This window comes from Chiloscyllium plagiosum, chromosome 23 (assembly GCF_004010195.1).
Source record: "Chiloscyllium plagiosum isolate BGI_BamShark_2017 chromosome 23, ASM401019v2, whole genome shotgun sequence".
Classification (NCBI taxonomy): Eukaryota; Metazoa; Chordata; class Chondrichthyes; order Orectolobiformes; family Hemiscylliidae; genus Chiloscyllium; species Chiloscyllium plagiosum.
In genome coordinates, this window is record NC_057732.1 from 45,281,274 (window position 1) to 45,294,448 (window position 13,175).

A 13,175-nucleotide genomic window follows, 5' to 3' on the forward strand; every position below is an offset into this window, starting at 1 on the left:
CTGGCCAAATTCTACTCAAGTCAGTAACAAGACACTGCTTTTGTCTGTCTTGAGAACATTGAAAGTGTTTGTATATTTGGTGTGTGAACAGATACCTACCTTTTATTGCTAATCTGATGTAGTCAAAATTCTTTGGGGCTCCTTTAAAATCATCATGTTGACAAACTATGCTTTTTCCTCTCTTCTAGGAGCCAAGCAACAAACGGGTTCGGCCCTTGTCACGTGTATCATCTCTGGCAAATTTAATATCCCCGTCAAAAAATGGTGCAGTCAGACGCTTTGGTCAAACATTACAGGTAATATTTCTTGGGTTTTTTTGCTTAACAGACCTTATTAGAATAGCTTAGGATTTTGTGAGCATCTTTAAAACATTTCGATCTCTCAAGCATTTAATAAAGCCTGCCCCCTCTTCCACAAGTGTTCTCAGGAGTTTAATACCGTCTGACATTGTCAAAACAGTTGTCAAAAGCACCATTTAAGAAATGTTTTGATTTGATTAACAGCAAGGTCATCTTTGTCAACCTTGTTCTCCTCTTTGACTTCCCCCTTGGAAGGATATTTACTGATGAAATTTCTATCAGTACAAACTTGGCTTTGGTCACCTTGAGGCTGCTAAAATATTTTAACTACAGTTCGGGTTTAAAGATCATTGTGTTGAGTTTTTGTTCATCTTTATAGTATGTACGTGAAATCCTAAATAACTTTTCAGTTCATTTATCTTTGTATCAAAACAAACTTTGTACACTTCTGAGTATATGTATAGATCTCAATGAAGTTTGACCTGTTTTGCTGGCTAAAAGTCACAAAGTTGACTTTTATGATCAGCTGCAATTTAACCAAAATAAGCTATAGGAATCAGCATGCTGGTGCAGTGTGGTTGAGCCTTAGACTGAAGTCTGACATGTTTGATTTGGAGAAAATCTTGATCACTGTGTAAATCTTGTTGGTTTGGAGGGAGCTCCTGAACATCTACCTAGTTTAGATGAAAAAGAAAATATAATAATTAACAAGTCCACATGAGTATGTGCCATCTTATCAGCTTTTCTGTATATTACTGGGTGTTAGTGTTAGATTCCCCTTGCGTGAAACCAAAGATGCACCTTTTCAAAGTAAACCGTCCACAAAGAAGTTTCTTTCTTTTAAGACAAAGGTTATAGTGTTTTAAAACTATCTTCAAATCTGATTTAAATGCTTTATTGCCTTGTTTTTGGAATGCTAACCGCCCTGATTTTCTATCTGCAGAGATCCATAACGTTCCGCACTGACACCAAATCGCCAGGTTGCTCTCAAAAGCTATGCAGCAAAACCTCAGCCCCAACTCCACCTAAAAGGCACAATAGCAAATTGTGGTCGGAGACTCTTGATATGAGTACAAAGAAGAATTTTTCTTCAAAGGAAATTAAGCGGCAAGAGGTATAAAATACATTAAGTTGAAAATTTTCAGGGCATTTTATATATATAAGGGCAAAATATATCAAGAAAACATCAAAGTTGTTTTGAAGAAAAATTTTAAATTGTGGACCTCTTAGTGTATTCATTTTTCCATGTTGGCATTATTTTAAGAATTGTAGAGGCTATATTTAGCCATGTAGATCCACCATTTATTTAATTTGGCCTACCAGTAATATTACTACTTCCAAAATCCACAATTGTTTGTTCTTCTCAGGGCAGTTAATTTACAGTGATATCCAGTTAGACTTAACATCAAACTCAGAACTGTTTCCACATGTTAATCCTGCACTCAAGCGCAGGTTAAATTTTGACCAGCTGCACCCTGTAATGAGCATTGGATTTGAAAACTAAAAGAATACAATAATGGGCACAGTTAAATTTAAATGAGAAATAATCTTGGGCCAATAAACTTCATTTTTAAAATGATCATGGTAACATACTATTTTTTTGCATTTGCTTCATGCCAAGTACATGTCATCAGGATTTGCTTTTTGTTTTCCAGGCTATATTTGAACTGGTTCGAGGGGAACAGGACTTAATTGAAGACCTAAAATTAGCAAGAAAGGTCAGTATTCTAGTGAAGGCATGCAGTACTTAAAAATAACAATCGTTATTTGGCAGTATTTTAAACCATTCCTTGTAGGAGTTAACTCCTGAAGTCATCTTTTTGGATAAATGTATAATCCTGTGAGGCTTGCCAGTTTAAGAGGCAGGTATAATGAAATGATTGTATAAGAGTGCTTATAAGATTAATTAAACAGTAAGTTGTTTCTTGTTTGCTCTTTCATGGGAGGTTAGTATCAACAATAACAAGACCAGCACTTGTGCTCATTCCAAATTGTCTTTGGCTTACTGGGTGATGTGAGGGCAGTTAAAAATCAGGAACATCGTTGTGGATCTGAAGTCTTGCATAGGCTAGATTAAGGAACACAGATTTCCTTCCCGAGGAACATTAGTGTGCCAAATGGAGTTTTAAAATTGATAGTTTCATGGTCAGAGTTACTGATGCTAGTTTTCCATTTCGGGATTGTCGATGGAATTTTAAATTCCACCAACTGCTGTGGTGGGTTTAGAACCTTGTGCCCACAGCTTGGACTTGGATTACTGGGTTATTGCATGACCACCCTCTGCCTAGAAGACTTCATAACTGCTTTTTGTAGCAAAGTTTTAAAATCAGTGGTAGCAGTGCTAATTTTGGGTCATTTAAAAATGCCAGTCTTTTATTTTTCTTTTAAAATTGATCAATCTAGTGGAGTGAGCATTGGGATTCATGCCTGCTTTTGTAATTTAAAACCTACTTAAGAAATGATTATAAATATTGTCATTGATATCTTTGTATTCAGGCTTATCATGATCCTATGCTGAAATTGTCAATTATGACCGAAGAAGAATTGACAAAGATATTTGGAGCTCTTGATTCTTATATCCCTTTGCATGAAGGTGAATATTGCTTTTATGAAGAAAGTATTAAACCATTATGCAATTCTGTTTAAGATTATGAATTCTGTCTTTAAGTCCAATCTTTCAGTGAGCATCATATTTGTATGCTAAAGTATGCAAATCATAACTGTAATTCACAATTATTAACACTCTTACTACCAAATCTTGTACTGCCTCAGTTATTCAAATATTACATGCTATTGTGATGTATTGACTTTGAATCTTGTTTTGAAGTTAATTACATGTAATGCATACATTTCCTTTTTTACTTGAGATTTTTTAAATCTCCAAGTTGATTATGATTGAAGCTGCTGACAATCAAATGTATTTGTTTACTTCCAGATCTGCTGACCAAACTTGCAAAAACTACAAAACAAGATGGGACAGTGGAACAAATTGGTCAAATTCTTGTTAGCTGGGTGAGTTGCTTTATATCAGAAATAAAACGTTGCATTTTCTGGAATAATCAAAGGCTTTACACTTGATTTTAATAATCGCCATTATCAAATTTTACCTGATGTTACTTCTGTAACAAAAGGTGACCTTGGTTAATGATGCAGATGGCACTGAAACAAGCAGCCATTACTGAAGCCTTTGTTTAAAAAAAAATCAGTTACCAGGTACTATGCATTCAAGTCAATGCTAGTACTGTCTAAATATGTAATTCTGAATTCATTTGAAAATGACCCAAGTTTAGTTAAAAGGAAAGGCCTCCACTTCGATTTCATATCAGAACAATTTTTCTGAATCTTATGGGGTGGCAAACGTTCCATTGCCTGAAATAGCTTGTGAATACCTAAGGCTACTTTTTCCTGCATGTTGATTTCCCTAGTTCAGTTATCCAGAACATTACAGCTTGGTGATTTAATTATGATATTTGTTTCTAGAAGAATTTTTAGTAAAATGTTTGACTCTTCAAATGTAATGCAAAGATTATTTCATTTTCTCTCCAGTTACCACGGCTTGATGAATACAAGGAATACTGCAGTAATCAACTGGCAGCAAAAGCACTCTTGGATCAAAAGAAGCAGGACAAGAGAGTGCAGGATTTCCTTCAGCGTTGTCTGGAGTCACCCTTTAGCAGGAAACTGGACCTTTGGAGTTTCCTGGACATTCCTCGCAGCCGGTTGGTCAAGTACCCCTTGCTGTTAAAGGAGATCTTGCGACATACACCTGCTGATCACTTGGATCAAAAGAGCCTGGAAGATGCAGTGAGTACCTATACTGGTTAAAAGCTATATTGTCATTGAGAATTACAGTAGAACCTTGATCTGAATGCGATGGGCAGGGAGTATTTTGTTTGGATAATTGTTTACGATCAGATCAATTACGTGAACAAGTGTAATTTGAGTGCTGGTTATCCGGCAATGCATGCCATAATGCAGTTTAGCTGATAACTGATCTGTTGTAAACAAGTGATAATTTGAGTGCCGATGATTTCTTGGTTATCTGGCAATACACTCCGTAGTGCCGTTTACCAATAACTGAATGCTGAGTTGTCTAATATCGTTTTTCCGGGACCTTGAGATCTTGTTCGGATAATCCAAAATTTGGATAATTGACATCTGGATAATTGAGGTTGTACTGTAATTGCTTTAAATGGAAATCATGCTTTGACATTCTGTAGATCAGATTATTAAAATTGCAGCACTATAGGATCTGTTGACTTCAAAAATATTAAAATTAGAGGATGAATGAAAATGTACCCGCTTTGCTTTTTGAAGAATACATTAGCTACTTGATTTTAATACCCCCTTGTGAATGTTCCATTGACCGTCTAACAAATTATTACTTAATTCTAACTTTTTTTCTTTATTTACTCCTGGAACCTCTTGTTTAGAAAACCATTTAGGCCCCCTGCTGCAAAATAATCCTTTTTCTTTTGAGCTATCAATTGATGCATCATCGGCTTACCCTCTGTACAATATAATTCCTTTTATAATGTGGGTTAAAGTACACTTGATATTCCATCACCAAAACAATGAACTGCAGATGTTGCAAGTCCAAAAACAAAAACCGAAGTTGCTGGTAAAAATCAGCATATCTGGCAACATCTGTGGAGTCAAAGCAGAGTTAATGTCCAGTGACCCTCCTTCAGATCTCAAGAAGGGTCCCTACATCTGAAAAGTTAACTGTTTCTCTCTTCACATGCTACCAGGCCAGCTGAGTTTCTCCAGTTTTTAATATTCTACCACTTTTTTTGCATTCAGCACACTGTGTATATAAATTTTAGATTCCTATTTTAGCTTTCCAATGGCTTTTCTCCTGAAAGCATTTCCATAAGTATTTATATCTCTGTTCCACTCTGCAGAGTAGCGAGCTTCTCTTGTATGTGACTGTGCAAATCTTAAATGAACCACATTTGAGACTTTCATGGGTCACTTTGCACAGTCTTGACATATTTTGGGTGCTGTGCATCCATGTGGCTTACAGGCAACATTTTGGTTGCAAGTTCATGTGGAAATGCTAGGAGTGAATGACAGGTGTAAGAGCTTTACACTAAATACAGGGTTGAATGTTTTTCACTTTGCACACAGAGTCATAGTTTGTTAAATTCCTCCACTAAAGAGTAATCCAAATGGTTGTTGTAAATCATTTCAGTAAATGCAATTGCAGAAGATGTAACATTTGCCTATTCAACACCTCCTTCACCACCATCCATGGTCCCAAACATACCCTGTTGTTGAAGCAGTGTTTTACTTGTACTACTCAATCTAGTTTACTGTAGTCACTGTTTACAGTGTAGTTTTCTTTAGATCGGTGCGATCAAATGCAGATTAGGTGGACTCCTTGCAGAACACCTCCATTCTGTCAGTCAGAATTGCCTTGGGCATGCTAAGTGTTCAAATGAAACGAGACACAAGCTTGAGGAACCACTAATTCTCAATTTACAGCCTTGGTCTCTATTGAATTCCAGAAACTTGACTGCATGTTTGTTCTTGCTGTCCCATGCACCTTTTCAATTTAAACCCATTTTACATTTTCTGTCACCACTACTTTTTTTTTCCCCTTTGGGCCTGCACACCATCTGCCCCCTTGTTCGTCCTCTGCCTCTCGTCAAAAGCAAATAATGTTTTCCAACATCGTTCTGCTCTGAAGAGTCAGTCAGCCAGACCTAGCTTTCTCTAGTGTTATTTGTTTATTAATAACTGGTTGTTCATTTTAATGCACTTGCTGATCTTCAAATATTGCTTTCCAGATTGCCATTATTCAGGGAGTCTTATCAGACATCAATGTGAGAAAAGGAGAGTCTGACTGTCAATACTACATTGACAAACTGGACTATCTGGAGGATCGACAGAAAGATGCTCGAATTGAAAGCAGCAAAGTACTACTTTGCCACGGAGAGTTGCGAAACAATCGCGGAACAGTAAGTTTACCTCAGTTTGTTTTATTCTTATTTTATATTTATAGTTATACAACAGAACAGAAACTGATCAATATGTCCAAGTGTATCATCTTTTTAGTATGATTTTATTAACTAAATATTCTAATGAAGGATCTCTTATTCAAAATGTGTAATCATTTTGCCATTTTACCTTTTCTAGAAACTATACGTCTTTCTGTTCCAAGAAATCCTAGTCCTGACTCGTCCAGTGTCTCGGAATGACCGCCAGTGTTACCAAGTGTACCGTCAGCCAATCCCAATTCAAGAGCTTCTACTGGAAGATCTTCAAGATGGAGATACCAAAATGGGAGGTTCTTTCAGAGGAGCCTTTGGCAATTCTGACAAAGGTGAGGTCAAGCTTAATTGGAACGGAGGGTGTTAGCAGCTGCATGAATTGCTGATTAGAGCTGCAGGATAATTTTGTGCTTCATTTAATGCCAGAAATTTAGGCAAATAACTTGTCAATTAATTGCAATTCAAGATAGTTTTGTTTACTGGCTTTGATGTTGAAACACTTGGTTTGCATTGGTAATATTTTGTATTTTTAAAAGTCTCTTGCTATTGTCCAGTATTGCTGCTGTTGATTTCCAGTAAATGAATGCATTTGGGTCAATTTGTCTATACTCTACACTTGTGAAGTAGACATAGATAGCTGGTTTGCTCAATTTCTTATGTAAAGAAGATATTAATGAATATCATAATCAAGCTGGCCTTTATCCACTAACTGTTCTCATCCAATATTTTGCTTACAGCTAAAAACATCTTCAAAGTTCGTTTCCGACATTCTGTGCAAGGACAGTCATCTCACACACTCCAGGCCAATGATATTTACAACAAACAACAGTGGATGAATTGCCTACGAAATGCCATGTCCCTCTACCAGATGTCACCTTGTCTGGTAGACCACAAGGAGCTTTTAGAGTTGAATGAAGAATCTGAGCAGATCTCACCCCAGCCAACCGATCATGCAGAAGTGCAGTCACCCACCTTTTCCGAAGTTACAGAAATGGCAGATAGTGGATCAGAAACAGGCTCCAACATGGACACAAGTGATTCTGAGCCGAACAACCTGCGCAATAGCGTAGAGAAAGAAATAGAGCAATGTGATTTCTTATTGAAACAAAGCATTGAAACAGTTGAACAGCAAGAAAAAATGACAAAGAGAACAGAAACATTAGTGTAAACATGTTTCTTGTTCAGGAAAAGACTTTATTTATACTTCTGTACAGTGTACTATGGTGTAGCAGCAGGATTAAATTGCTAATCTTGTTTTTTGTTTTTGTATGTTTTATGGCAGCTATTAAACAAAGTCAGCTTTGCTGAACAACTGATCCTTTTACAAAGTGACAATAATTCAGTAGTGATTTTTAAATTACTGGGTTATTCACTGCAGCAGAATTATGTTAAAGCCTCATTTGTTGCAGTTTTGTCAATGGCATCTATGGTCTTACCAATATTTTTGTATAGTACATTCCCTTCTGTCATCCATATTTCTTGTAGGCATTTAAGTTTATTTCTATGTAGTTTATAAGATTTTTATTTTGTAATTAACCAGGGAAATTTGAGATCCAACATATACTTGGGGAAAAATTACTTAACAATTCAGACATAAAATACTTAAATTGTATGCAATTTTTAAGATCAGCAAAAATTTTGTCAAGTCAATTTCTAGGTGTTGTGCAATTCAGTCTGAGCCATTCCTGTGATTGTGTTGACTATTCACCTACTGTATGATCTTGCACAAGATCTTTGTTAATGTAAGTGTGTAAAGTGTTTTGTGCTCCTGACTACTGAGAATTACCAAAGAAGCAAATGTTGATGGATAATGGAAAGTTGCAGGAAGGTAGAGAAGAATGAGCATTTAATGGAATTTAAGGAAAGAAAAGCTGGTTAGCTAGACTAATCAGTAATTTCTCAATGAGTGAGTGCACAAGTGACTACGGCTTAAACAGCCTTGGTATTGTATATGGGAGAGAAATATATTGCAACCTAAAGTGGCACAAGTATGTTGTGGAAGTGAGTGCTGAAGGAGGAGTCTGATATGTGGTTATAACTGTGTGTAATACACAAGGAAAGGTGGTACATGTGAAAAGTATTAAAGATGGGCATTCTCTGTACAAATTTTGCCTCCAATGTACAATAAAAACTGGAAAATTCTAACCTATAATTGTTTGACCAGTGTGATTTTTGCAGTTTACACTCCCTGGTAATAGCTGGTGTTTTGATTTTTGTGGGAGAACACTTCAAACTGGAAATCTCCTCCAGGTTTTAAACAAGACTGGAAATACTTGACACTTCTGGCAGCATATGAGGGAATGCTGTACCTAAAGGTAAATGACAGTTCGGTGTGAATGTTTTACACAATTTTATCATGAAGCAAAACAAAAACACTGCAGACTCGAAGTGAAATAGATCTGACAATGCTGTAAAAACTGGGTCAAATAGCATCTGTGGAGAGGAGCAGTAAATGGTCTGGATCTTGTTTTCTGGCAGGATGAAGGTGGTGACATGGAAAATGAGTAAGCTGCTTGCTTGCTTCCCCCTCGACTCTGTCTATGAATTAGAATTTCTTCTGCTAATTGGTAACTGCTTGGTGGAAAAGCCCATGGGAGGGGCTTCATGACTGTTCTGCAGTCTGGAACAGGAGCTATGCAGTGAATAGGAACTTGGCCAAGGCTACAAATTTTAAAGGCCCCACTGATTTCTGAATCTTTATTCATAAGGAAGGTTCAAAAAAATGTCAAGTCCGTCAAAATATCAGATTCTACCACTTTCAGAAAATAAACCTTCATCTGATGGAAGAAATCCAGGTGGCAGGCTTTTCTTCCACCTTTTCAGGTCAGTTTTTCTTAGCTGTCGTAAGAGTTTTTCCTGTCTGGCCAGAGTGGTGCAGGCAACAATAACTTTCATTCAGGAGAGTCAGACTAAGCATGTTAAACTCATTTCAGAAATAAGGCTTCCGATTTCTATGCCCACCCATTTGAAACTAGTGTGGTGGTTTAATCGCTAACATGAAATTTTGTCCGCATATTTTGTGCAGGGGGTGGAGTGGGGAAGACTTGGGGTTGCAAAATCCAATCCATGTGGTCGGGGTCAGTGATTTATCATCAAACTGATTTGCCGTGCAAAACCTTTTTTAATCTAGTTTGGAGCTTATCTGCATCCACCTTCTGTGCTCTGAAACTCAACAATCTCAACTTCTCTCACCTCCCAAGACTAGTACCTTCCCAATAAGGTGCCTCAGCATACCTCTAGCAGGTGGGACCTGAACCCTGGTCTTCGGGCCTAAATGTAGGAACACTGCCACAAGTACAAATTCTCCCTTGAACTTAATTTCGCAGCATTGGGTGCAGTTCTACCATTTGAAGCTTCATAATTTTTTAGTGGCTTCTTGTATAACTTACCCTACTGTATTTGCAAAATATTTTAAATGTACAAACAAAAGTTACTGTTACTGCAATGAAAATTGTTTATATCCTTGCCTTATTTGCAATCAGTGTTGCTGGAAAAGCGCAGCAGGTCAGGCAGCATCCAAGGAACAGGAGAATCGACGTTTCGGGCATGAGCCCTTCTTCAGGAATCGAGAAAGTGTGCCAAGCAGGCTAAGATAAAAGGTAGGGAGGAGAGACTTGGGGGAGGGGTGTTGGAAATGCAATAGGTGGAAGGAGGTTAAGGTGAGGGTGATAGTACCACCTTCCTAGCCTGCAATCTTCTTCCCAACCCCTCTGGCCTGAGTTCAAGGGTTGGGACTGAGACAAAGTGGGGTGAGGGGAAATGAGGAAACTGGAGAAATGTGTTCATCCCTTGTGGTTGGAGGGTTCCTAGGCAGAAGATGAGGTGCTCTTCCTCCAGCCATCGTGCTGCTATGGTCTGGCGATGCAGCAGGCCAAGGACCTGCATGTGCTTGGTGGAATGGGAGGGGGAGTTGAAGTGTTGAGCGGGTGGTTGGCTTGGTTGCTCCAGGTGTCTGAGGTGTTCTCTGAAACGTTCCGCAAGTAGGCGGCCTGCCTCCCCAATATAGAGGAGGCCACAGTGGTGGGGTCTGTTTGGAGGTGGCGGAAATGACGACGGGTGATACAATGTATATGGAGGTTGGTGTGGTGGTAGGTGAGGACCAGTGGGGTTCTGGCCTGGTGGCGATGGAGGGGCAGGGCTCAAGGGTGGAGGAGTGGGAAGTGGAGGAGATGCGGTGGAGAGCATCGTCAATCACGTCTGGGGGGAAATTGCAGTCCTTTGAAGAAGGAGGCTATCTGGGTTGAATGGTTTTGGAACTGGTCCTCCTGGGAGCAGATGCGGCGGCGATGAAGGAATTGGGAATATGAGATAGCGTTTTTACAGGGGACAGGGTGGGAGGAGGTGTAGTCTAGGTAACTGTGGGAGTCGGTTGGTTTATAGTAAATGTCCGTGTTGATTCGGTCGTCCGAGATAGAAATTGAGAGGTCGAGGAAGGGGAGGGAGGAGTCTGAGAAGGTCCAGGTAAATTTGAGGTCAGGGTGGAAGGTGTTGGTAAAGTGGATGAACTGTCCAACCTCCTCATAGGAGCATGAGGCAGCGCCGATACAGTCATCGATGTAGCAGAAGAGTGCCTCATCTTCCGCCTAGGAACCCTCCAACCACTAGGGATGATCTCCGGTTTCCTCATTTCCCCTCCCCCCACCTTGTCTCAGTCCCAACCCTCGAATTCAGCACCACCTTCCTAGCCTGCAATCTTCTTCCTGACCTCTGCCCCCACTCCCACTCCGGCCTATCACCCTCACCTTAACCTCCTTCCACCTATCGCATTTCCAACACCCCTCCCCCAAGTCCCTCCTCCCTACCTTTTATCTTAGCCTACTTTGCACACTTTCCTCATTCCTGAAGAAAGGCTCATGCCCGAAACGTAGATTCTCCTGCTCCTTGGATGCTGCCTGACCTGCGCTTTTCCAGCAACACATTTTCAGCTCTGATCTCCAGCATCTGCAGTCCTCACTTTCTCCTATTTGCAATCAAACTAACTTATCCATGTTCCTTCACAGTATAATAAATCATGAGTTATAGCAGTCCACAGTGCCAAAAAAAACCCTTCAGCCTTGAGAATGTTAGTGAAATTAACACCTAATTACACTCATTCCATTTTCTAGTAATTCTCACCCCATGTTCTTTCTGATTTGGTGCACTTATTTAAATAGTATCCAGTGTAGGAGTATTAAGTAGTTAGTTAGGTCTCTTCTCAGTTGATGTTACATAATGAGACTAAATCCCAGCATAAATGTCTTCACTGTACTAACAAAGGTGTGTTACTTTATTTTGAGTTTGATGCCTTTATTAACTTTAATTGTCTGAAATTTCTACAACCTTAAACCTACTGTTCCTTCAACCCACTTGTTGGGAGATGATAGAGGCTGCATTGCTTGGCCTCAATTATTCTGTAACATGAGTTGGGAGCACTTGATGCTGACACTTCAGTACTAGAACTGAACGTGTGCCTTCCCTTCCCCTGTGTTTAAAATACTACTTGGGGCAAATATGAGGGACTGCATTTATAAGAACATTTATAGGCAATTCAAAGATTTATCCGATAAAAGTATCTTCATTTCTGACAGGTACCTAGTTGGGGAATAGTTGAAATTTAACTTTTCGTAAAGTTGCAGTATGGATTTGAACCTGGCAAAAGACTGTTTTTGAACTGAAGGCTAGTAAGTCCGTTTTAAGAGACAAATGATTGCAAAAAGTTTTTTTTTATAAATATAACTGGGAACAATTGAATCACAAAGACGGCAGAGCTGCAGATGCCAGAAATTTGAAACAAAAAAGTTGTTGCAAAAGCTCAGGTCTGGCAGCATCTGTGGAGAGAAAGTGGAGTTAACATTTCCGGTCTAGTAACGTTGCAATTGGTTAGGAAAAGGTTGGCGTATATACTGAAATAGATGTGAGAGGGATCATTAGCTGTCATTTCTGCTACTCGTATCAGTGGTGTGAAAGTTGTTTTGGAGGGAATCTGGATGGACAGGATTTACATGTATTTGGAAAGGCAAGGACTGATTAGGAATAGTCAGCGTGGCTTTGTGTGGGAAATTGTCTCACAAACTTGATTTTGTTTTGATGTAGTAGCAAAGATCAATGTAGCGGAGGTAGAGGTGGGGAGTGGTGCCAGTGTAATTACGGAAGATCGACTGTTCTATGTAGCCAACAAAGAGACAGGTATAGCTGGAGCCCATACGTGTGCCCATGGATACCCCTTTGGTCTGGAGGAAGTGGGAGGATTCGAAGGAGAAATTGTTAAGGGTGAGGACCAGTTCGGCCAAACGAATGAGAGTGTCGGTGGAAGGGTACTGTTGGGGACGTCTGGAGAGGAAAAAACGGAGGGCTTGGAGGCCCTGGTCATGGCGGATGGAGGTGTAGAGGGATTGGATATCCATGGTGAAGATGAGGCGTTGGGGGCCGGGGAAACGGAAGTCTTGGAGGAGGTGGAAGGCGTGGGTGGTGTCTCGAACGTATGTGGGGAGTTCCTGGACTAGGGGGGATAGGACAGTGTCGAGGTAGGTAGAGATGAGTTCAGTGGGGCAGGAGTATGCTGAGACAATGGGTCGGCCAGGGTGGTCACACTTGTGGATCTTGGGAAGGAGGTAGAACCGGGCATGGTCTGGAAGAATAGGGTTTGGTGATGAGGGGTGGGGTCATGGTCGAGGGGGCGGTAGGAAGAGGTGTCCTCAAGTTGCCGTTTGGCTTCAGCGGTGTAGAGGTCAGTGCGCCAGACTACCACTGCGCCCCCTTTATCTGCTGGCTTGATGGTGAGGTATGGATTGGAGGGCTGCGCGTTGTGAGGGTGAGAGGTTGGAGTGGGGGAGGGGGGTAGACAGGTTGAGGCGGTTAATGTCCCGGCGGCAGTTGGAAATGAAGAGGTTGAGGGCGGGTA

The 13,175-nt window shown here is 40.0% G+C and overlaps 1 protein-coding gene across 3 annotated transcripts in view; it reads left to right on the forward strand.

Moving 5' to 3' along the window:
* The window catches only part of net1 (neuroepithelial cell transforming 1), a 166,185-nt gene extending 157,741 nt beyond the window's left edge, over positions 1 to 8,444 (forward strand). For all 3 annotated transcript variants that reach the window (XM_043714079.1, XM_043714080.1, XM_043714081.1), the window contains 9 exons: positions 189 to 296; positions 1,243 to 1,413; positions 1,955 to 2,017; positions 2,796 to 2,892; positions 3,235 to 3,311; positions 3,846 to 4,103; positions 6,092 to 6,262; positions 6,441 to 6,627; positions 7,033 to 8,444. In XM_043714079.1, the coding sequence (XP_043570014.1) occupies positions 189 to 296; positions 1,243 to 1,413; positions 1,955 to 2,017; positions 2,796 to 2,892; positions 3,235 to 3,311; positions 3,846 to 4,103; positions 6,092 to 6,262; positions 6,441 to 6,627; positions 7,033 to 7,463 (1,563 nt within the window). In that variant the 3' untranslated portion in view covers positions 7,464 to 8,444. The remainder of the gene's footprint in view (positions 1 to 188; positions 297 to 1,242; positions 1,414 to 1,954; positions 2,018 to 2,795; positions 2,893 to 3,234; positions 3,312 to 3,845; positions 4,104 to 6,091; positions 6,263 to 6,440; positions 6,628 to 7,032) is intronic.
* Positions 8,445 to 13,175: the final 4,731 nt, after the last annotated feature.